The sequence below is a fragment of the Pantherophis guttatus genome, chromosome 1, assembly GCF_059756535.1.
Source record: "Pantherophis guttatus breed Tessera chromosome 1, ASM5975653v1, whole genome shotgun sequence".
Classification (NCBI taxonomy): domain Eukaryota; kingdom Metazoa; phylum Chordata; class Lepidosauria; order Squamata; family Colubridae; genus Pantherophis; species Pantherophis guttatus.
In genome coordinates, this window is record NC_142063.1 from 292,922,418 (window position 1) to 292,946,104 (window position 23,687).

At 38.5% G+C, this 23,687-nt stretch overlaps 1 protein-coding gene across 1 annotated transcript in view; it reads right to left on the minus strand.

The window, feature by feature from the left end:
- Nucleotides 1-23,687, minus strand: part of GALNT14 (polypeptide N-acetylgalactosaminyltransferase 14) — a 329,955-nt gene that overhangs the window by 168,134 nt on the left and 138,134 nt on the right. Inside the window, exon 2 of the mRNA XM_034427962.2 lies at nucleotides 4,588-4,757. Coding sequence (XP_034283853.2) covers nucleotides 4,588-4,757 — 170 coding nt within the window. The remainder of the gene's footprint in view (nucleotides 1-4,587; nucleotides 4,758-23,687) is intronic.

Sequence of the window (23,687 nt, forward strand, 5' to 3'; positions counted from 1 at the left end):
GCAAACCAGGGCCTCTCTTCCTGCTACATTAAAGAAATAATTTGATGGCTGGGAATAATATACAACAGTATACATATGTGTGCATTGAAAACAATAAGGGAAATGATACACACAAAGAGAGAGAGACATCAGCAACCTCAGATCTACATGTAACTTAGCCTGCAGATTTAGGGAGAAGGCACAAAGTCTAAATTATTGTTTTTCCCATGTTGCACTGCTAACTGCTCTTCTGTTTAATAGATTAACAGCAAATCCAAGGTCATCCAGCAAGGCTCTTTGGGATGGATGTTAGTATAATATTCTTAATCCACTTTTAAGACAATTTCTCAACCTAATATAATGACTTACCTTCAGACAGCTAAACTAATGTAAGCAAACCAATTATTTTCATACGCTTTCCTGAATGTGGCCTACAATAAAAAGAAACATTGCTGCCTTCCTAAGGAATAAAGCTGGAGAAAAGGAAATAGGGTGCACTGTTTAGCCAAACGTAAACACTTTTAATGCTCAGCAGGATCTGTCAATGAGATGTGCTATGAGGTTCTGGTATGCACCCTGGTAATACTGTCATTTATGCAATATAAGATATTATGGATTCAAAGTGCTTAATCATGATTAAATTATGTATGTTTATAAAATAGTGATGAAATTTACAGGACATGACAGCACACTTGAAAGGTATTAAATTAAATTGCCCAGCTCACAGTCAATTTAACACATCTTGAACCTTTATCATAGCTTGTCTTCACCAGTGCTCCGACAAGAGAAGCATGAGGTGTTTCTTCCTTGAGAACTGCTCAAAGGTATATATCAATGGCTTGCACACCTTAAGAATAAGAATCACTTTCCTCAATCTTGATGTTCTTCTATTCCACTAGAATAAAAAAATGAGCAATTATTTTTTACAGGGGGGAAACAAGCCATGGTTCCAGAGATGAAAGAGCTTTTCAAGGATGAACAATAGGAAAGACCATAAATGTGCAAGCATGATTCATTTTTAACAAAATTTGAGTGGTAAACAGCAAGATACCCTGATGTGCTCTGTTCAAAGACACTGTACTTCACATATTCATTGTTGATACGCAGAAGGAATACGGAGAGCTACTGTAGCTAAGTGGCAGATTAGGCAAAATTATTCAAGATAATGACTACAGCAGACTAGCATTGTTAAAGATTTCTGAGCTTTAATGCAATGGCAGTTTAAAATAAATGTGGTAGAATTTAGTAATTTCTACCGTACTGATGGAGTTCTAACTGAGCGGCTGTCTTGCACGTACTGCTAACTGTGGCTAACTGTTGAATTTCTCCATTGTGACCGTCTTGTTGGATATATCTTGATGTAACTCAGCTATCCAAAGGGCAAACAGAATTCAAGGAAGCATTAGGAAAAAGAGAGTAATTGGAACACCTATGTATATAAGACCTTATACATCTGCTTAATAGTATTCCAAGTATGTATACAAACATTATAAGTAAAAAAAAAATACAGTTGAATATTCTCTAAGGAAAATAATCAAAGTATAAACCTACTCAATGGCTGATTTTTCTTAGTAACTGAAAAATACCTGGATTTGTTTTTTTAAAACACCTGTGACTTGGAAAACAATATTGTAGAGACAAGGGTCCAAATAGGCATTTTTTGTTTTTACTTTCCAAAGCTACTATATTTTTCCTGCAGTTGGAGACAACTGTCACCTGCAACTCACTGATGAAAAACATCTTGATGTTGTCAATCTGTCTCCTCCTAATAGTTTACTGTTATTTCATTTCCAAAGTTGGGAAGGTTTTTCTGAGCAAGAAATAATCACATCACATGCTTTGTTCATTCTCCTAATGTCAAAACATAACCATGTAGAGCAATTCACAAGCCTCTGGAGATCAAGCAAAGCAGAAGGGCTATCAGATCCTTTTAAAGAAAAGTAGTGTGGAAACAATTGACACAGCAGATTCAGAGGTGAAAGATATTCAAATCATTTGGAAATATGCAAAATAGAAAATACACAGTATCAGGGGTGTCAAACTGGCGGTCCATGAGCCAAGTGCATCATGCACAGCCCATGACCACCCCAACTCTGCGAACGGAAATATGTAACAAAACATCACATGACGGATGCCGCCAGTTTGACACCCATGCAGTGGTGGGTTTCTACCGGTTCACGCCGGTTCAGGCGAACCAGTAGTGGCGATGGTGAGCTAAGAGCGAACCAGTTCGCCCCAACTGTCAACTGGGCCCTCCCGCTTGCCCCTGCGCTATACCCAGTGGTGGGATTAAAATAATTTAACAACCGGTTCTCTGCTCTAATGACCAGCTAGGTGGACGTGGCTCAGTGGTCATGTTACCATGTGGGCATGGCCAACTCAACGTCACTCACATCGATGGGCACTTCGCCTTAGCTGTCACAATGTAATAAGGGTTAACCAGAGAGGCAGTTTCTGTAAGCAGGGCAATAAAGATTAGGCTAGAAACAACACCAGAATGTTTACTTTCTGCCTTCCTTACAGGATTAGCCCTGTAAAGTGGGGAAAAACAAAATAAGATTTTTTTCCCCAACAACCAGTTCTCTGAACTGCTTAGAAAGCTAACAACTGGTTCTACCAAATAGGTGCGAACTGGCTGAATCCCACCACTGGCTATACCTACCTATATTCGTTCATTTTTAGCCCAGCTGATAGGCGCTGCAGAGTGGATTGCCATGCCTCAGCTGTTCTGAAATGTAATGGGCTTGCGCAGAGCACATGTTTGGCACGTGCGTGAAGTGAACCGGTTGTAACACCAGTTGAAACTCACCACTGCACCCATGGTATAGATAAACCATTGTAATCAGAAAAAAAAATCAGCATAGTTTTTTTTTTTCCTACATATGAGGATGGCATTCTGAGACCTTACCAATTTCCATCCTCTAATTTTTTTTTGTTGGAAAAGTCAAATACATCATTTCAAGTGAAACAGTAAAACAAGGATGATTTGTTGTAACTTACTCTAAAAAACTCTTGTTACATTCAAAAGATATAGAGCAGAAAGCCATCCCTGACATTATCTTCAGGGAAGGTATAGAGGAATTGAGGCAAATAGTGTTCCCAAATTATGAAATTCTCATAGACTCTTTAATAAAAATTACTGAATCCCAATGATATTTATTCCAAAGAACAAAAACACTTAGAAATTATTGAGCTAAGGTAAGATATGTTATGTGAATAAGATTGATCTCTTGGACAATATGACAACAACAGGGATACAATTAACTAACTTTTTTCTGTTACAGATCAATAGTGGTATATTTTTATGAAGAATTAGCTTTCCCCTTGTGTGTTTTCAATGATTAATGCATGTTTAAGATATGGTCTTCATAAATGTTCTAGAATTAGATGAACGCTGAGATAACCAATCTGTTGATGTCAGATGTGGTCAGAAGTAGAATCTTGGGAAAAAATTCACCAAATTAGAAAAATAGTCATTAAAATGGCTAATTCGGTTCAATATAAGCATTGTCTAAAAGCCACTTTTATATTAACAGAGTACTTTTATATTGACAGAGCAAATTTTAGTTTAACCTGACATTTTTAATTACATTGTACCTGTGTTTATTTATATATTCTAAAAGACATGTTATTCACTCATCAAGTGACAATTTTACTTGCATAAATTCACTTTATGCAATATTTACCAGAAACACCCCAAAAATAGAGCTAATTGCAAATTCTTTTTATGCTGTTGAAGCAGTCATTTTTTAAAAAATAAATTAACTGAATACAAAAACTAATCAAAGAAAAAGAAAATATGAACTTATAAAGAGAAAAAAGCTACAAAAATAAGACATATATTTACAAATATACATATATCAATATATTGGTGCCATGATTTATTACAGTCATCCCTAGCTAATCTATATTTATTCACTTATTTATGAAATATATTTGCCACCCATCTCATATCCAACTACTCTGGGCAGCTTACAGCGTAACTGTAAATTGATAGTAATCAATTCAGTGAAATAGATGGAGCTATACCCTATGCTGTTTTTCCAATGCTGAATAGTGAAGGGCCTTTAACTGCCTGGACTGAACTGCCTGCAGTTCTCTAGGCAACATTCTCAGAAGTGGCTTATGATTGCCTTTTTCCTATGGCTGAGAGAGAATGACTGGCCCAAAGTCACCCAGCTGACTTTATGCCTAAAACAGTACTAGAAGTCATGGTCTTCCAGTTTCTAGTCTCGTCTCTTAACAACTACATCTTCTCCATTTTTCACAAGTCTCATTTTATGCTCTAATCGTAACACCCTGAATGATTTGATCACACTCCTCTATTCTCTAATCACTCTTTAAAAATATTTCTTTTATCCTGCCTTTATTACTTTTATAAATAACTCAAAGCAGAGAACATACCTAATACTCCTCCTCCTATTTTCCCACCTAGAGCCCTGTGAGTTGAGTTGGGATGACAGAGTGATTGGCCCAAGGTCACCCAGCTAGCTTTCATGCCTAAGGCAGGACTAGAACTCACAGTTTACTCCTGGTTTCTATCCTAGGGACTTAACCCTTAGGACCAATCAAGGCACAATATGCAACTAAGAAAATGGGATACCAAACCTGTGGTGCCTAGTATCGTGAATGGCACGGTCACTGGGCATCCGTTCACTCTCCCGTTGGTTAAAGGCATACAATCGATATGGATCCTCTCCGCCTTTCCATCTCCGAATACTCAGATATTTTCTTTCTTCAAATTGATCCCAAAGATCATCCCAATCAATGTCGGAATCCTGTTCATGCATAAACATAGATTCCGTAAGGAAAGTAAAAAGTTGGAACTGAATGGTCATGCTTTTCTTTTCTTTTTTTTTTAAAGTTAACTTAGCTTCCTTGGACTGTTTTGAAGAAAGATAGGGTATCCTCTTTTTAAACTAAATATTTATAATATAATAATATACGAATATGACAGTTGTCATGTTCTTGTTCATACAGACCATCATCATTTCAAAAATAAGATTATGCATTTGAAAATACCTATTTTTTGTTTCTTCAAATTAAGGAAAATACACACAGATTCATCTTGCATTGTGAGGGCCAGTTACTGTTTTGCATTCTGGCATATGCTTGTGGCTACAAAGCAGAATGCATTATACTGATGTTTGAGGTCAACATAACTCAGATTTAATCAGCTGAAGATCAAATGCACGTAAATCTGTTGAATCAATTCAGGGGACATTTTGTATATAGCCACAAATAGGATTGGGAAAGAAATCTGTTTTTGTCACATTTTATATGACACAACCTAATTTCTACTTCCAACCTAACTGCAGACCTGAATGTAATTACCTTTTCATTTTTGCATCTCCAGATTTTGTGAAGATTAGGAAACATACCATACTAAACTATATACATTTTTGTATGTATTCTCATATCTTTTTTCTTTTCCTGTATTACGTTTAGACTATACAACACATATACTAGAAGAAATGTAATGTATATAAAGTAAAATGTAATGTGTATAAAATAATTCAAAACCAGAGATATCCAGAGGGGGGGGGCAAACTATGGAAACAGCATAGTACTGTTATGGTACAAGCACCTTTACATGTATCATAATGCTGTACGCATGTATGAAAGGGGAGAAGTTTGGAACACACTCATGTGACTCTGCTTTTAATGAAAGTGATGAATCCATTGATATTTCTGTCACAAATTGATAGCAAACCATTTCATTTGACAGTCTGAAATCTGTAGACTCAAACTAAAACCCTTCAAATAGTCTTCCTTTTATAATAGAAGGCTTTTCAGCAAAAACAGTGCCACTTATAAAAAAGACTGATGCAATTAGCAACTGATACTTTCAATCCAAAAAAGTCAAAGCCATGATCTATTGCACAAGCCTCAAAACCACAGTAAAAAGAATCAAAATGTTTGCATACTATAAAGTATAAGAGACAAATTAATTTCAGGTGATAAAAGTCTTCTTTCATGTGGCTATCAACCGACTTGCAGAGAGAGCAGCATTGCTTGTAGAAAACCAGAGAATAAATATTAATGGTACTTTATTTCAGACCTCTATGAAGAAGCTCAAAGTATTTCTTGGTATCTACAGTATTAGGTGATGAACTTAAATAAATTTTTCACTGTCATTAAACTCTGGATCCAATCCAGCCTATACATCCTCTCTAGAAGCTTGCTCCTTTTAGTAGCTATATTTGATTTTTCTCTTTTGTTGTTGTTGATTGTTGAGTTTACTTGATTTTCACAGCGTATCTTTAAAATACTACTACTGAGACTGAGAATTTAGATGGAAAATACACAAGAAAAACTTCTAATAAATCATGCTAAAGAACAGTCTTTTAGCTGCACTTTTTCCTAAGTGTCTAAGCCAGAGGTGTCAAATTCAAGGCCCATGGATTGGATCTGGCCCGCAATATGGTCAGATCCAGGCCATGGGGCTGTCCTGGTCTGCCCAATGCAAAGAGGAAAGATCAGGCCAATGTAGCTTCGGCCGGTCTACCCAGTGCAAAGAGGAAACATGCCAGCAGTTTGGGGATTGACGTCAAGCTGGCCACGCCCACCCAGTTGGCCATACCCATCCAGTTGGCCACACCTGCCTGGGCCCCCAAGGTCAACCACAGCCCTGATGCGGCCCTCAATGAAATTGAGTTTGACACCCCTGGTTTAAGCCATAGGCCCTATGCTCACATTCCCAGCAGCTGTTCTTAGTATACCATGTCATATTTATCCAATGAACAAACTGGCCTTTTGCTTAGAATCAAGTGAATACAATGTTTTTCCCGCTGTTTTAATGAAGTGCATACCAGTGGTGGATTCCTACCGGTTTGCCCCGGATCGGGTGAACCGCTAGCATCGGCGGTGGGAGGCTCCGCCCACCCACCCAGACATCTCTGTGCATGCACAGAAGCATTGCGCACACACGCACAAGCACCCACGAGAGAATCGGTAGCGACCAAAATTGAAACCCACTACTGGTGCATACAATATGTCCCAACTAAAATCATATCATTATAGAAGCACAATATCTTTGGTTGCAACTTGTTTCTACTATGGACAGATTCAAAACCTATAGAATTATTTTGACACCCGAAAAAGTCACCTTACTAATAATTTATCTTTCATTTATTATTACTGCCATATGCAAGAACCTTTTGCCTTCTAATGATATCAAGCAATTTTATTTCATAATTGTTTTTATTCACAACACATTTTATGTAATAAAAGAAAGGGAGTGAGAAGGTGATGGCACCAATAAATAAATGGTGCATGTCCCAATGATTCATCTGCATTCATGGAGCTGATTTAAATACTGTAAAATACTGTAGTTTAGTAATGGCTAGATCCCACTACAGCTTTATTTTTTTTTTTTAAAAAAAAGCTTCCTTTACAAACAACACAAGTGCAGAGTTAGATATTGAAACATATGTGTGATTACCCTTATCTCCATGCTTGCAGATTGTATTTAATTATTTTTCAGATGAATTTTTATTACATCCTACCAAAGCCATGCTGATTATCAATCTGTGATCCACTTAACAGCCTCTTCTTTAAAAACCTCACTGAAATAATTAGAACTCATAGAAACCATCCATTGAGTCGCCAAGAGTTGAAGTGATTGAATCCCTATGCAATGACTCCCAGAAACCCAACAATATTAAATAAACATAGAAGCAGATATGATTTTAAGAATTTCAGGATCAATCCCCACTTAATCATGAAGCTCTCCCTTAGCTAACTTTCTGCTAATATTTCTCAGCTAACTGACCTCACAGAATCGCTGTAAAAATTAGTTTCCAAAAAACCCCAAAGAAACAAAACAAAATCCATATATACGGGATTTCTTCAAGGGAGTACAGTGTGTGTGTGTGTGTGTGTGTGTGTGTGTGTATGTGTGTGTGAGTGAGTGTGTTTGTGTTTGTGTTTGTGTTTGTGTGTTTGTGTGTACTCTCTTGAAGAAATGCAATCTGGGAGATACATGATTGGAGTCAAAATTTGCTCTATGTCGCGTATTATCATAGAATCATAAGGCTGTAAGGGACCTTTGAGGTCTTCTAATCCAACTCCCTATTCAAGTCAGGAGTAGTTACACCATCCCATACAAATGGTTGGCCATTTATTTCTAGGTTGGATCTCCCTCAGATGAACTTTAACCCATTGCTTCTTGTCATGTCCTCAGATGCTATGGATAACAGGTTGTGACCCCTTCTTCCCTGTGACAGCCACAACAAGTACTGGAAGATTGCTATCAGGTCTCCCCTAAGCCTTCTCTTCATTAGGCTAAACAGCTTGGCGGCCTCGCTGGGGGTGGGGGAGAGGGTAACTGGCGCAGCTTGACTTGCACAAGCAGCGGGCTTGCACACATGCATATGTGTATGCAACTCAACTTGCTCAAGTGCAAGTGTGATGGCCTGCCTCTCGTGCAAGTCGGGCTGCGTGTGTATATGTGCATCAGCCTGACACTCATGTGGCCCAGTTCCAAATTGGCCATGGCCCAGTAGTGAGCAGTGGCCTGGGAGTTGGGTATCCCTGCTCTAGGATTTCTATCTACGGACTCTTCTACTCTCTCTCTTATTTTGTTGAAGTCAGCTCTCTTAAAGTCTAAAACATTAGACTGACTTTGTTCAGTTTTTTTTTTTAATTTGATTTATATGCCGCCCTTCTACAGAGACTCAGGGTGGCTTACAATGCGTTAAGCAATAGCCTTCATACTTTTGTATATTTTATACAAAGTCAGCTTATTGCCCCCACAATCTGGGTCCTCATTTTACCTACCTTAGAAAGGATGGAAGGCTGAGTCAACCTTGAGCCTGGTGAGATTTGAACTTGCAGTAATTGCAGGCAGCTGATGTTAATAACAGTGCTTTAGTCTGCCGCGCCACCAGGCTCATCTGTGCCTACATTATCTGTGCCTACATTATGGTGAACTCTAGTATGACATGATCATTCTCTCCCAAAGTTCCCATGACTTTCACTCCCTCAACCATGTTATCGCTATTAGTTAGAATTAAGTCCAGTATAGTTGACCCTCTAGTTCCTTCCTCCATCTTTTGGAGGATAAAATTTTCAGCTAGGTTTATCAGGAACCTGTTCGATCTCCCACTCACTGTAGATTTTGTTCCCCAGTTGATTTCAGGGTAGTTAAAGTCCACTGTTACTATAGTGCTGTGTTTCCTGCACACTTCAGGTAACTAATTTGCAAAAGGTTCATCTATTTCTTGTGCTTGGTTAGATGGTCTATAGCCGTGATGGCGAATCTATGGCACGCGTGACAGAGGTGGCATGCAGAGTCCTCTCTGTGGGCATGCACGCCATCATTGAGCTCTTTGTGACTGACCCTGAATTAGCTTGCTATGTTTCCTGTTCTATGTGAGCCTTTGTATTTAAAAAGAAGCCTGTTCACCTTAGATAACTCAGAATGATATGGAGTTGATACCTTTAAATTATGCACAGACAAATCATCAGGCGGGCGGACTATTGGAAAAATGCTTTATCTCTTTCATGATCAGCACAGAATATGTTGCAAAGGAGAAGGGACTCAATCTCCCCATCATCAGCCCACGCGTATTAGTAATCATTCAGCAATACATATTATTATCCACACTTTATCATCACCATCATTCTCCAAATGCTAATCTGGAGGTCACTTTCTAAATTTATTTCTCTCAACAGTTATATGCTGCAGAGCTTCCTGAGAATGAGTGACTGATTCAAAGTCACACCATGAACTCCATGGTCAAGTAGGGACTTGAAACAGAGAAGCCCCAATCCATGTCTAGTATTTTAACTTCTATGTTACCTTGGCTCTGTCTATGCATTATGGTTTTTAAAGAGAAGCAGAGCCACAGTCCCACTGATAGCCTCAAGTCAGGCACAAGCTTTACTTTCTCCTGTATGAGTAACAATTAGTGGCTACCGATTGTTCCTCCTAAACAGGAAAAGTAAATTACTGCATTTGGGTCCTAGACTGAGGAAGAAACAAAATACAATTATTTTATAAGGAAAGCCAGCCTATCCCACATATATTCATTGCATAATAGTAATGCACATCTCACTAATAAAACTAAACAAAATCCCCATCGGGTCTAGAACAGCAGTATTTCTTGTTTATATATAGTTACAGTAACAGTAGGCATGCCTGAGAGTTTTCATCTGAGATGTGGCTTGACAACTTCAGCTTTTATATCTCAACTTTATTACCAGCAATTTTGCAAAAGGCAGAAAAGCTATGACTTGTTTTCATATCCCAAGGCAAGTTTGTAATAGAAGGGATCATTTTTTGACTCATAGATTGCACACATTTGACAGTGAGAATAAATACGAACTGTCACTCTGTTATCTTCATTCTTATATCTTCCTAATTGCCTCTACTATAGTTACAGATGAAAATAATCAGGATTTGATATTAACTTGAACCAATGGTTCTAAATTGACCCACTGTCTGGATTCGCTCCATCCCGTTGCCTATGGAGATTCTCAGTCATCCAGGTCATAGTTGTCCTAAAGATGCTTTTCCAAAAGGCAACTGGTCTTTCTTGTTTTTCTTTGAAGATGTTTAGCTTCTCATCCAAGAAACTTCTTCAGCTCTGACTAGATGTTGGGGAATGGAAAGATTTATACTCCTTGCAGACAGCTGGTCATTTGCATTCTGACAACACAGATAAACCTCCAGGTGGCCTCAACAACTCTCTAAAAGAATGCAAATGACCAGCTGTCTGTAAGGAGTATAAATCTTTCCATTCCTCAATATAAAGTCAGAGGTGAAGAAGCTTCTTGGATGAGAAGCGAAATGTGTTCAAAGAAAAAGAAGAAAGTCCAGCTGCCTCTTGAAAAAGCACCTTTGGGACATCCTATCCCTGTGATGGATAACCTTTTTGCCATCGCGTGCCAGGAGAGGGGTGGGGGGGTCGCGCACATGCATGCCCACGCCCATAATTCTATGCGCCCTGCCCCTGAGAATGTGCATGCGACCCCCCTTCCCCCCCCACTCCTGGTACACAATGGCCCAGTAGGCCCATTTTTCTTTCTCACCTGGCTCCAGGGCCTCTCTAGGAGTCTGGGGAGGGTGGGGAAGCATTTTTGCTCTCCCCTGACTCCTAGAGAGGCCCTGGAGGCTGGGGACAGCAAAAAATGGGCCTTCCGATTCCACCGGAAGTTGTTAAATGGGCCGTTTTTGGCTTCCGGAGGACCTCCAGGGGGTGGGGAAGGCAGTTTTCACTTTCCCCAGACTCCTAGAGAGGCCTTGGAGCCAGGTGAGAAAAGAAAACAGGCCTTCCCCATCACCCCAGGCCCTCAAGAGGCAGGAAACAGCCTGTTTTCCTACTTCTGGTGGGCCCAGTAGACCCAAAAATCAGCTGGCCAGTGTGCGCGTGCACGCCAGAGCTGAGCTTGCATGCCCACTGATATGGCAACACATGCCATCGCGCCTGCAAGAGACCTAAGTCCAACCCACCTTGAATGCCTCTCTTATCTCCCGCTCATATCTCTTAATAGCAAGTTAGTCAGATTCTTGCAGAGAATTTAGACTTGCAATAAATCTTTATAGTCATTTGACTGCCTGAATCTCCTGATTTCCCCAGTGCTTGACATTAATCTGACCAACCAGCCATTAAGGGAAATCAGCGGGCGTTAAGAAAGACATTCAAGTTGGGCTGTACTTAGATTTCTTGTGGGCATGCAGGGACTTGTGACTTATGACGCGTTTGATCCTCCCTCGGGCTCAGCCTGGTCATCTCCTTGCCTTATAAGGAGAAGGATCACATACAACATATCTGCTAGCCTTTGGTAATACTGTGTAAATAAGAGTTGATTCTTGTTTTAACACATCTTGTAAAACACAATTTATCTGTGAAGTAGAAAATCAAGAGGAGCTGCATCAAGTGAATCCTGAAAATGCTTAAGGTTCATAGAATTTATGAAACTTGCAGACAGACATCAGGCACCATCTTTTTTCAAGCAACTGTCAGAACAAAACTAAAACATTTATTTTAAAGTGGCCACAATCCTGCCAAAGGTAAACACATTATACTTCCATTTATTTTAATAACAAAGTTAAATGTGGCTTAACTCCCATTAATCAATTCAGTTTTCAAATGCTTCACTTGGAATGAACTGTAACTAATGTTTTACCATACATTTTAACTGTCTTGTTAATGTTGCTATTTGCATTGTATTGCTTTGGGAAGACCAGTGTTTGCTACAAAGATTGAATATAAACTTTACAAGCAAAAATAAATAAAAGCACATCTATTTAGAAGAACAAATACTTCTAGCTTGTATGCCAAAGGAAAAATCAAAATTCAAACAAAGATTTAAACTAACACACCAATCATATATGGGCTTCATGAATTAGTCAACTTTTTTGAAGGGCAAAATATAATGGTAATTCAGTACTTATTTCTGCATGTGCTCCAATGTATGTTTTCTCACACTTGTGTTTCAAGGGAACAAAGTGAGAAAAAACACAAATCATTTATTTAATGTATTTATTAAGTTTATATCTTGCCTTTCTCCAGTTCAAAGGGGCGCACACATACATACACACCTCGTTTCCTTTTCCAGTTTTTCTTACAACCACAACTCAAAGCCACTCTTGAACTTAGGTTTTTATGTTCCTAGTCCAATGCCTTAACCACTAAATGACATTCCTAAATGTACATTTCAACTTATTTGCCTCTCTCAAATAATTTACAGGTTAATCTTCACAGAATAATTTGGTGGAATAAAAGAGCTAACTCAGTATAAGAGTTTGTATTCAATGACTTTCAGATAACCCAGCAAATTGCTATGATTGGTTTGAACTCATAATTGTCATTCAAACCAACACGCAGCTTAACTGTTCCTTGACTACTGATATCGGGAAAGGTACAATTATACATTGAAGTGAGTAATCCTTTCTCTCCATCTAGGATAGCAGATCAGTTATGGATTACTGGATAAGATCTTCATTATAACATTTCCACCGTGTATTATGTCTTCTTTCTCTCAAGTTGAATTCTGCCTGGGGACTTATTTAACTGCTGTGCAGAAATCCAAATGTAATTTAAAATAATCTATCTCATGTTAAGTTCCATATTAGCATGCACCAGAGAAGGATCAAGCCAATATTCTATTTCCCTTTTTATTTGTCTTCTACAAAGTTCTTATCTCAATGTATTCATTTTCTCTCATGTATTTCCAATATTTTTTTTCATAGAAACCAGACCATTTTTTTCAATGCTGCAGTTTAATAGGCAGTATTAATTATGTAAAGCAGTGAATTAATAAGGAATTTGGGGAACCAGTAACAGTCTTGATAAGGGAGAAGGAAAATCTTTACCATTCCAAAGGAACAATCAGTTTCACTGATTCACTGAATCAGAATTAAAAACATTTTGCAATAACTCTTTTCTGTACAATCAGTCAAATTAAACAGAGAGATTTTGCCACTCAAAACTAATCATTTTGAACAGCAATATTATATTTCTGTTCAAAAGATAAAACTGCATTTTGCATTAAAGAATGTGATATGTTCACACAACCAAGTACAATAGCTCTCATTTTCTTCAAATGGGAGAATTCCCAATGTCAATAGACTACAACACAACTTTTAAGCAAAGATCTTAATGTCACTACGACAGTTCTAGTTTATCCCACACTCAAGCCTATATAAAGAAAAACCAATTTCTACTTTCCTAAGACTGAGTGCTATTCTTCCCTAAATGGTTCATCCATTTCTTCTTCAAGGTTATCTTTTTTATTAACTTAAAAGGTTATGCCTTTTAAAACTTATATCTCATAAACGTTTGAGGATATTCATGTATTTGTACAGTTGTACAAATAAGGAATCATATCCCACTAGTAACTCAGAAATGAAACATAAGCAGTTTAACCTTTTACACGCTGGATACTGTTCAATTGTGGAGATTCAACAGTATTCCAAAACAACATTTTTAGCCAGAACAATAAAGCTGAAGATACCTAAAGTAATGTATTTATTAATCACATTTATATCTTCCCAAAAATATAAATTGACTCTCAGAGGCACACAAAATGGAACAAACAATACAGGGTAATAAAAATCAGAAAAAGTTTACAACCATAAAGGGATGAAGGGAGAAATGCACTTGTAGACTTGCAAGATTCTGTTAATATAATCTTACAATAAATAAGAAATAGCAGCCAGATGCAAACTCCAAAGGATAGCTCGTGCTCAAAAGCAAAAGAGATACCTGGAAAAGAGCCACTGGACAACCCCTTGCTAATACAATGCAAAAGAAGAAGTAAGAGCACTTTGCTCTTCTTATCACCCCATAGATTAGGTCTGAACATAAACTTACACCCGTGATGGCAAACCGATGGCACATGTGCCAAAAGTGGCACACAGCACCCTGTCTGATGGCATGCGAGCCATTGCCCCAGTTCAGTTCCGCTGTGCATGCGTACATGCCTCCTGCTGGCCAGCTGGACTTTGAGTCTCTGCTGTATATGCGCAGGGGGCAGGGGACCTGCGGGGGGGACGCACGCACACACAGAGGCTGTGCACGCATTGCGCTTTGGACACTCGGTCCAGAAAAGGTTAGCCATCACTGGCTTACACCCTTGCTCAGTCAAATTAAGTCTTCATTGTCCTCCACCTATATTCTCATATCTTTTAAAGCAATTAGGCATCGTTGAATATTCAGTTTAGAGATCCCATCTACTTAAAACTGTCTAACAGCAATAATGTTTCCAAGCAAGGAGACAATGAAAACATAATAGAGCTATCACTCATTGCTAAGCCTTGGAAGACAAGGATTGGGTTTCATATTAATTCAATGTCTTCACTTGAAAAAAATGTTAACCTTACAAGAATTCTGCTTGGGCAGTACCTGCTCATAAATTTACTTATGAATCTTCACTTGTGTATGTGTATCAGGGAAACAGGGCAAGGTCATCTCAGGTCGTACCAGTACTGAGCATAGCTTTAAAAAGCTCTCTGCAAACATTCATAAACAGAATGTAAGAACTATATCCTTCTTCAAACTAACACGTCTTTCAGATAAACTTATGCTTCACTGCATGCACCTATTCCCAGATGTTGTCAGCAGATACAACACATGTCAGGTTCATATTACATCTCTCAGATTGGTAGTAAAATCCAATACAGGCAGAGCTTTAAAACAATAAACTACAGAGCTTTGCTACCTCTTGTTATAAATAAGAAATTTATTACTATGGGAGCAACATTTCTCTGCATCCATTATTATGTGCGCGTACTTTTTTTTTTTCTCTAGAAAATCAGTGCAGCTTTATGGGGATGTATTCATGGAGAAAAATTAAGTCAGCTGGCAAAATTAAATGTGTGAATGTAGCAATCACATAAAAGTCAGCTGTAATTTCCTTGATTGTGAGATAGCATTTTGAGAAGAGAAGTGCATGTACACCACAAAAGCATTTTATGTGAATTTAATATTGATTGCAAGTTGTTGGGTACTAATCTATTCATCTGTTCATTTTGCATACGTGTCTATCAATCAGTAGTAATAACAGAAAAAGTGGAAGTAGTGATGTTGCTTCTTGCACATATAAAATCATAGAACTGTAGAATTGGAACGAACCATAAGCATTATCTAATCTGATCCTTTGTAGTGGACAAGAACATCATTCATGAGTAGTTAACAGTCTACCCTCCCCTTATAAACCTCCACAGATGATGAACCCACACCCACTATAGGCTGTTCCACTATTGAACAGATCTTATTATTGGGAAGTTTCCCCCTAAATTTAAATGAAACCTAGCTGGCCACATTTTATATCCATTATTTCAGATACTAGTTTCTGCAGCAATGGAAAAATAGGTCCTAATCATATTTGTTTATTCATTCATCATCTTTATATGGCCGCCCATCTCACAAGCAAATAACTCTGGGTAGCATACAACAATGCTAAAAACAATACATACAAACAAATACATGTTCCCTGTAGCTTCCTACAGATATCAGCTGAGGCAGCTGATATCTGTCGGGCAAGTAAAAGTGCTCAGGTAGCTGGTGACATTTGCAGACAGTAAATGATAAAAACCTGAATAGAATTTGAACAGATTATTTTTGTAAGAGCTATTCTGACATAACCAACCATAACAGAGAACCATAACCCCTGAAGCCCCCATTCCAGAACATTTTTTACATTAAATCAGGTACACTGTTGATTTCTTGTGGTCTCTTATATAGCACACAGCCATCTGAGACACAGGAGAAAACTAGATTCGCTTACTGAAGTTGAGGATAGGCTAATCAGGTACATTGACATAACTGAACATTTTTCCTATCTCATATGGGCTTCAGATCCCTTTGGCTTATAAAACACATTGCTATTTATAGATGTGATAACCATCCCTCTTCTTTATATGGCTCTGATTTATAAGATGAAATCCCCAAAAGCCCACACATGTGCATGTTTTCAAGGGGGGGGGGATTTTCCATCTGCCATCAAACATTTTTTCCTCAAAATAAAGAGAGATTTTTCTTGGTGAAAAGCATGTAATGAACATGGATACACATTGATTTCATAAGCAAACTCACTTATCAAACATCAAAATTACATCATAAATAGCTCTACATAGAACTTGCTTTGAAGATCACTCAGAAGAGTACTTGGAAGCTATAGCTGGTCCAGAATGCAGCAGCATTGATCCTGTTTGATGTGCCTCAGTATGCCCATGGGATACCTCTGTTTTGTGAGCTTCAAGATTCTGTTATCTCCCATAATATCATGATATTCATGCTATAGGTTCAAGTTATCTGAAGTTACCTATCTCAATGATTCCTGTCCATATAGTAAGAACAGTTAATTGGCTTCAGAACCAGTCAATCAAGCAATTATATCTATTGGGACCTAGGAAGTATATCTTCTTTGCCATGGTACCTCCCTCCAAATGTCCTCCCCCCCCCCAGATTAGTTTGGCTCCCACCCTGATTATGTTTCAGAGGTCTTTAAACTTGGCTGTTCTTCCAGGCCCTGTTGTTTTCTGTTCTTACTGCAAGCCACACAAAGTCATTCTGGAGTTGGACAGCTTCTACATTTCTAACTACATGCACACATGCACACGTATACCTAGATAGGGAACAACAGGTTTCAACTGAACGCCAGAAAGACTGAGTGGCTTTGGGCACCAAGGCCCTTTGATTCTAGAACTATATCATCTCTGGTCTTGGATGTGATTGCACTGCCCCAAACTGACCCTATGTGCAATCTGCAGGGCTCCTCCTAGATTCAAAACTCCTACTCAGGGAGCAGACAGTAGTCCTGGCTAAGAGGGCCTTTGCACAACTTTATATTGTATACCAGTTGCTCCCATTCCTGGATCAAAGGGTCTTACTCATGGTCATTTATCACTTCACAGTCTAAGTACCGCACTGCACATAGGACTCCTCTTGAGAAATATCCAGCAATTTCAGCTGATACAAAATGCAGGGGTGTGGGCAGCTGTGTGTGTTTTAGGTAGAACACATACTACACCTCTGCTATGTGAGCTGCATTTATAATCGGCCGTGGCCAGGGGGGCTTTTTATCAGGTTCGCCTGATACGCCAGTTGCGCCCCTTTCTAGATCAGGACTCCCTACGCACAGTGACTCAGGTACTCGTCACTTCCCGCCTGGACTAGTGCAACGCTCTCTACATGGGGCTCCCCCTGGGGTGCACCCGGAGGCTCCAGCTGGTCCAGAACGCAGCCGCGCGGGGGATTATGGGGGCGACGAGGCGCTCCCATGTGACACCTCTCCTGCGCGAGCTGCACTGGCTCCCGGTGGTCTTCCGGGTGCGCTTCAAGGTGTTGGTGACCACCTTTAAAGCGCTCCATGGCTTAGGGCTGGGGTACTTACGAGACCGCCTTCTGCCACCAATAGCCTCCCACCGGCCAGTACGCTCGCACAGAGTGGGCCTCCTCAGGGTGCCGTCTGCCAGACAATGTCGGCTGGCGACCCCCAGGGGGAGAGCCTTCTCTGTGGCGGCGCCCACCCTCTGGAACAACCTCCCCCCAGAGATACGTACAATAACAGACCTCCGGATTTTTCGTCGGGCCCTGAAAACCTATTTATTTCAACTAGCTGGGCTAGCTTGAGTTAAATTTTAAATTGATTTTAAATTGGGTTGTTTTAATTAACGGCCAAAATATTTAATTATTTTAAACTGTTTTTAAATTTTGTATGTTCTGTTTTTTACTTTGGCTGTTCACCGCCCTGAGTCCTATTTGGAGAAGGGCGGTATAGAAATGGAAACAAATAAATAAAAAATAAAATAATCAATTTATTTCTGGGCTCAATTGAAGATGCTGATGTTGACCTTTAAAGCCCAATAAGCATGAGGTTGGGTTATTTGAGGGATTGCCTCTTCCTGATTTCATATGTTTATTCCACCAGACCCAATAGAATGGGCATGTTATGGGTATTGCCTAAAGAGCTTTATTTGATAGGACCTAGGCAGCAGGCTTTTTCTTCCATGGTCCCCCACATTATGGAATCTTTTCCCCCCTCCTCAGACAGCAGGTCAGCCTCATCTCTCCTGAGCTCTTGAAGATCCCTCAATACATGATTATGCCACTTCCGGTTGATGTTATGGCAAGAACAGCTTGGAAAATAGCAGGCTCTGCCAAGCCCTGTGAAATCCAGCCAGTAACTGCTATCAGGAGACCCTACGGGGTCAAAGACGCCTTGTAGGGACAGCGAAGAAAGGATAGGCACTTCGTGGACCACGAGGAACTCACAATTTCCTTGTTAGGTCTGAAGCAAGCTCTCCTAATGGCAGCAGGGACAATGGCCATTTTTGGCAGTCACAAGCTGGGACAACTGGGACCATAAGATTTGTGCAGGAGTGGTCCATGGACAGAGCATTGAAACTGGGCGAGATAACTTCCAACTCTTACTCCAAAGATTTAATTTAAGTACAAGAATTTTAAAAGATAATCTCCAAGCATTAAGGAAGTAGTGATTAGATACATGGAGAAGATTAAAGACTGAAAATTAAGAGGTGAAAGAAATGCCCAAGGGAAGCCTTAAAATACAGAAAGCCTGGAAAAAAGCTTAAACAATTTGAAAGGTGATTTTTAGCCCCCTGGACTTATTGGATAATCAGCTGTTTTTGACATACTGTTTAATGTTGGACTTGGGAGCAGGACAGCCATCTACTGGAAGAAGAGGAGCACCAGAACATCAGTACTCTTAGTGAAAGTATACACATAAAGTCTAATACACAAAATAGAAGAAAGTAAATAACATCTGGAAGGCGGCCTGACCTTGACTCTATTCTAGAAGATGATTTGGATATTTTGAAAATAATGAATGAGTTTCTTTTTCCTCTTGAAGACTTCTAAGATGAATTAAACTGCAAATAACTAAACTTTATTGAAACTGGCTATTGGATTATGGATTTGAAAGATTGAAGGAACCTAGTGGATTAATTTGGATTTGGATTGTTAAGGCTACTTGACAGAACATTCTATTAGGCAAAAGAAGAAAGGTGATAGAAGAAAAAAGAAAAGAAGAAAAGCTAAATAAAACTTTAAAATTTGGACAATTGGGAAGATATGTAATTGGAAAATCACAAAGTTATAAACTACTAAAGAATTGTAAAGATTATAAATTTAGGGGATTTGGAGGTATAATTATGGGATGGATTGAATTTTTATTAAGTTGGCGTTTTTAAATATTGAGACGTTGGAACAAAAGAGGCATACTGAGTAATCTTTATTAAATTGTTACAAAATGTATCTATAGGGGATAATAGAGGCAAATGAAGAAATAATTTTGATGCTTAAAAACATGCATGAAACTATAAAGAACAGTAAGGAGACAAGGGGATTGTCTAAAGATAAAGAAATGAGTGTAGAAGCCACTCAACAACTGAGGGGGGAAAGATGAACATGGTATTTAGGAAATAGATGAGAAATTAGAAGAAGCAGTGGAAGGAAAAAATCAAAACAAGATGCTAAAGAAGAAGATAAAGATAATGAAGAGAAAAGATTAATAAATAGGAATCATATAATTCCTTAAAAGCTTATAATAGAGCAGAGAGAAAAAAGGAAAATCTCTTCAAAAAAAGAAAGGTTTAGAGAAAAGAAAGAACAATCTCTTTAAAAGAAAGAAAATCTTATTGATGGGTGTTCAAATAATACAGCAGAAAGAGACAAAGGGCAAACCGAAGGGAATGTTCAGTAGGTATAAAAATATCAAAAAGTGTTATAAGACTCCAAGAGAGAGAAATAAAAGAGTGATCAAAAAGTCAATAAATTATGAAAATCCAAAAAAGGTTAAGAAATGATGGATAATGATAAAATATATTAATAAAAATAAAAAATAAAAAATACAAATAGGGAAAATAGTAGTATACATATTAAGAGATAATAAAATCTATTAGAATTAAAAATAAGCTAAGCTTAGTAGGTGGAAGTTTAGGAAGTTTAGGATTAATAATTGTATTATTAATATTAATAGTGTGTTAAAGTATATTGTGAACTTAAACTTTTAAGGATTAGAAATTGTGGGGATTTTGAGATATATTTCTGGGATTGATTAAATTTTGTTAATATTTGGCCTTATTAGTAGCCCTAGACATTTGGGATATTGAAATTATGATGGAATAATGAGAAATTTTCAAAATATTAAACATTAGTAATTTAGTAGGGGTTAACAAATACATGGCGCAAAGAAGCTTGGGAAGGATTCAATGGATGAAAGCCCTCAAGGGGAAAACAACTCAAGAAGCTTGGGAAATTTTGAAAAGTGAGATTATAAAAGCCCAGTCTAGCACAATACCAATGAAGAAGAAAAATAACAACTCTCAAAAGAAACCAGCATGGCTGCATAAAGAACTCAAATTGAAAGACAAAAAGGAAAAGTATAAAAAGTGGAAAGAGGGCACATAACTAAGGCAGAATATCAGCAAATAGCCTGAGCCTTCAAAGATGAAGTGAGGAAAGCTAAGGCTCACAATGAACAAAGACTTGCGACAAAAGTAAAAAAATAACAAAAAAAGCTTCTTCCAACAAGTTAAAAACAAGAAAAAAGTCAAGGAAACAATTGGTCCATTGCTGGGAGAAAGTGGCAAGAAGGTGACAAGCAACAGGGAGAAAGCAGAACTACTTAACTCATTTTTTGCATCTGTCTTTATACAAACGGAAAAAATAGTCCAACCTATTAAAAACAGCACCACAAGAAACAGATTAGGAACACAAGTTAAAATAGGGGGGGCAATGGTAAGCGAGCACTTGTCTACCCTAGATGAGTTCAAATCACCAGGACCAGATGGATTACATCCCAAGCTTCTGAAGGAACTGGCAGACAAGATCTCAGAACCACTGAACTATATCTTTCAAAGATCCTGGAGCACCGAGGAACTGCCAGAGGACTGGAAAAGAGCTGATATAGTTTGCATCTTCAAAAAAGGGAAAAAAATAGATCCAGGAAACTACAGACCTATCAGCCTGACCTCAATACCAGGGAAAATTCTGGAAAAGATAATCAAGCAACAAATCAGCGAATACCTAGAAGCAAACAAAGTGATAACCAAAAGCCAACATGTGTTTGTCAAAAACAGATCATGCCAGACTAATCTTATTGCATTCTTTGACAAAGTGACAAAATTAGTGAACCAGAGGATATAATTTACTTGGACTTCAGTAAGGCATTTGACAAAGTAGACCATAACTTACTACTAGATAAAGTAGAAAAATGTGGGTTAGACAGCATCACCACCAGATGGATTTGTAACTGGCTGACCAACCGCACTCAACGTGTAGTCCTCAATGGAACTGCATCTACACAGAGGGAAGTATGCAGTGGAGCACCCCAAGGCTGTGTTTTAGGCCCAGTATTCTTCAACATCTTCATCAATGATTTGGACGAGGGGATAGATGGGGAACTCATCAAATTTGCAGATGACACCAAGCTGGCAGGAATAGCCAACAATCCAGAAGATAGGCTTACAATACAGAAGGATCTGGACAGACTTGAACATTGGTTGCTATCTAACAAAATGAAATTCAATGGTGAAAAAAGTAAGGTTCTACATTTAGGCAAGAAAAACAAAAAGCACAGATACAGTATATGTGGTACCTTGCTCAATAGTAGTAACTGTGAGAGGGAACCTGTTGTCCTAGTGGACAACCATTTAAATATGAGCCAGCAGTGTGCAGCAGCTGCCAAAAAAGCCAACACAGTTCTAGGCTGCATAAACAGAGGGATAGAATCAAGATCACATGAGTTGTTAATACCACTTTATAATTCCTTGGTAAGGCCATACTTGGAATACTGCATCCAGTTTTGGTCACAACGATGTAAAAAAGATGTTGAGAGTCTAGAAAGAGTCCAGAGAAGAGCAACAAAGATGATTAGGGGAATGGAGGCTAAAATATATGAAGAATGGTTGCAGGAACTGAGTGTGTCTAGTTTAATGAAAAGAAGGACTAGGTGACACATGGTAGCAGTGTTCCAATAATCAAAGACAGAAGCGACTTAGAACTAAGGAGAACTTTCCTGACAGTTGAACAATTAATCAATTTGCCTCTAGAAGATGTGAATGCTCCAACACTGGAAGTTTTTAAGAAGATGTTGGATAACCATTTGTCTGAAGTGGTGTAAGGTTTCCTGCCTAAGCAGGGGGTTGGGCTAGAAGACCTCCAAGGTCCCTTCCAACTCTGTTATTTTATTCTAATCTAAACTGGATTGTTGTATACTGCCCAGAGTCCAATGAAGAATGAAAACACATTGTGTATTTACCCTGTAAAGCAACCATAACATGGGTAGCTATATAAATTTGACTAATAAACACAAACACACGTACACATACATACTAGATTGAACCTATTGCCTGGAGAAACTAAAACTGACAATGATAGATATAGTTCATCTGATGACCGAGGAAATTTATATTTGATCACTTCTTCAATGAAAAATACAGTAAATGCATTTTAAAAAATAACAATGTTCCTCAACAAGAAGGAAAAAAAACAAACTAAAGGGTACATCAAACTGTCAGATTAGCTATAATCTGAAAAATAATTAACAGTAAGCCCCTTCGGAATGCGTTAAACAGGACAAAATAAAGATTTAATGGTATAAGATTTATTATTTTACAATAGAAGCCAGCCCTGCTGAATCAGAATTTAATTTGGTAGACTGAACCCAGTTCCCTTTTCTCTGATCTCCTTTTCCCTTTTCCTTAATTAAAAGTAAGAAGTATTGCTTTACAGGATAAATATACAATATGTTTTCATTCTTCATTGGAAGAATCAAAACACATTGTCTAATGTTGCCATCTGTGTACTAACTCACAAACACACACACCCTTCAAAAATGTCTCCGTTTTGACATAAGATTTTTGACATCCTCCCCCAGTGGTGAAGATGCTCAGACAGCAGCTGCTTCTTCCTTTACCAATTCACTAAGTAGCTTCCACAAAAGCACCTGTGGTTTAAACGAGAAACAAATAGGAAAAAGAACAGAAAGTCTCACACTGTGACAGCCCATTAAAAATTGGAATGTTCTCATATCAGTGACATGCATCTGTGTCTGCCTCTTAAATCAAGACTTAGAAGGAAACAGAGGGTGGGGGGGGAGAGCAGGTCATTAGCAGTAAAGACTACAATTTTCTGGCAATTGTTAATGCTTTGTTTATATGGGTTTCCACGAATATGACATTTTAATGGCACAGTAATTGTGTGATTACAGTGCAACAAAGATTGCGATAG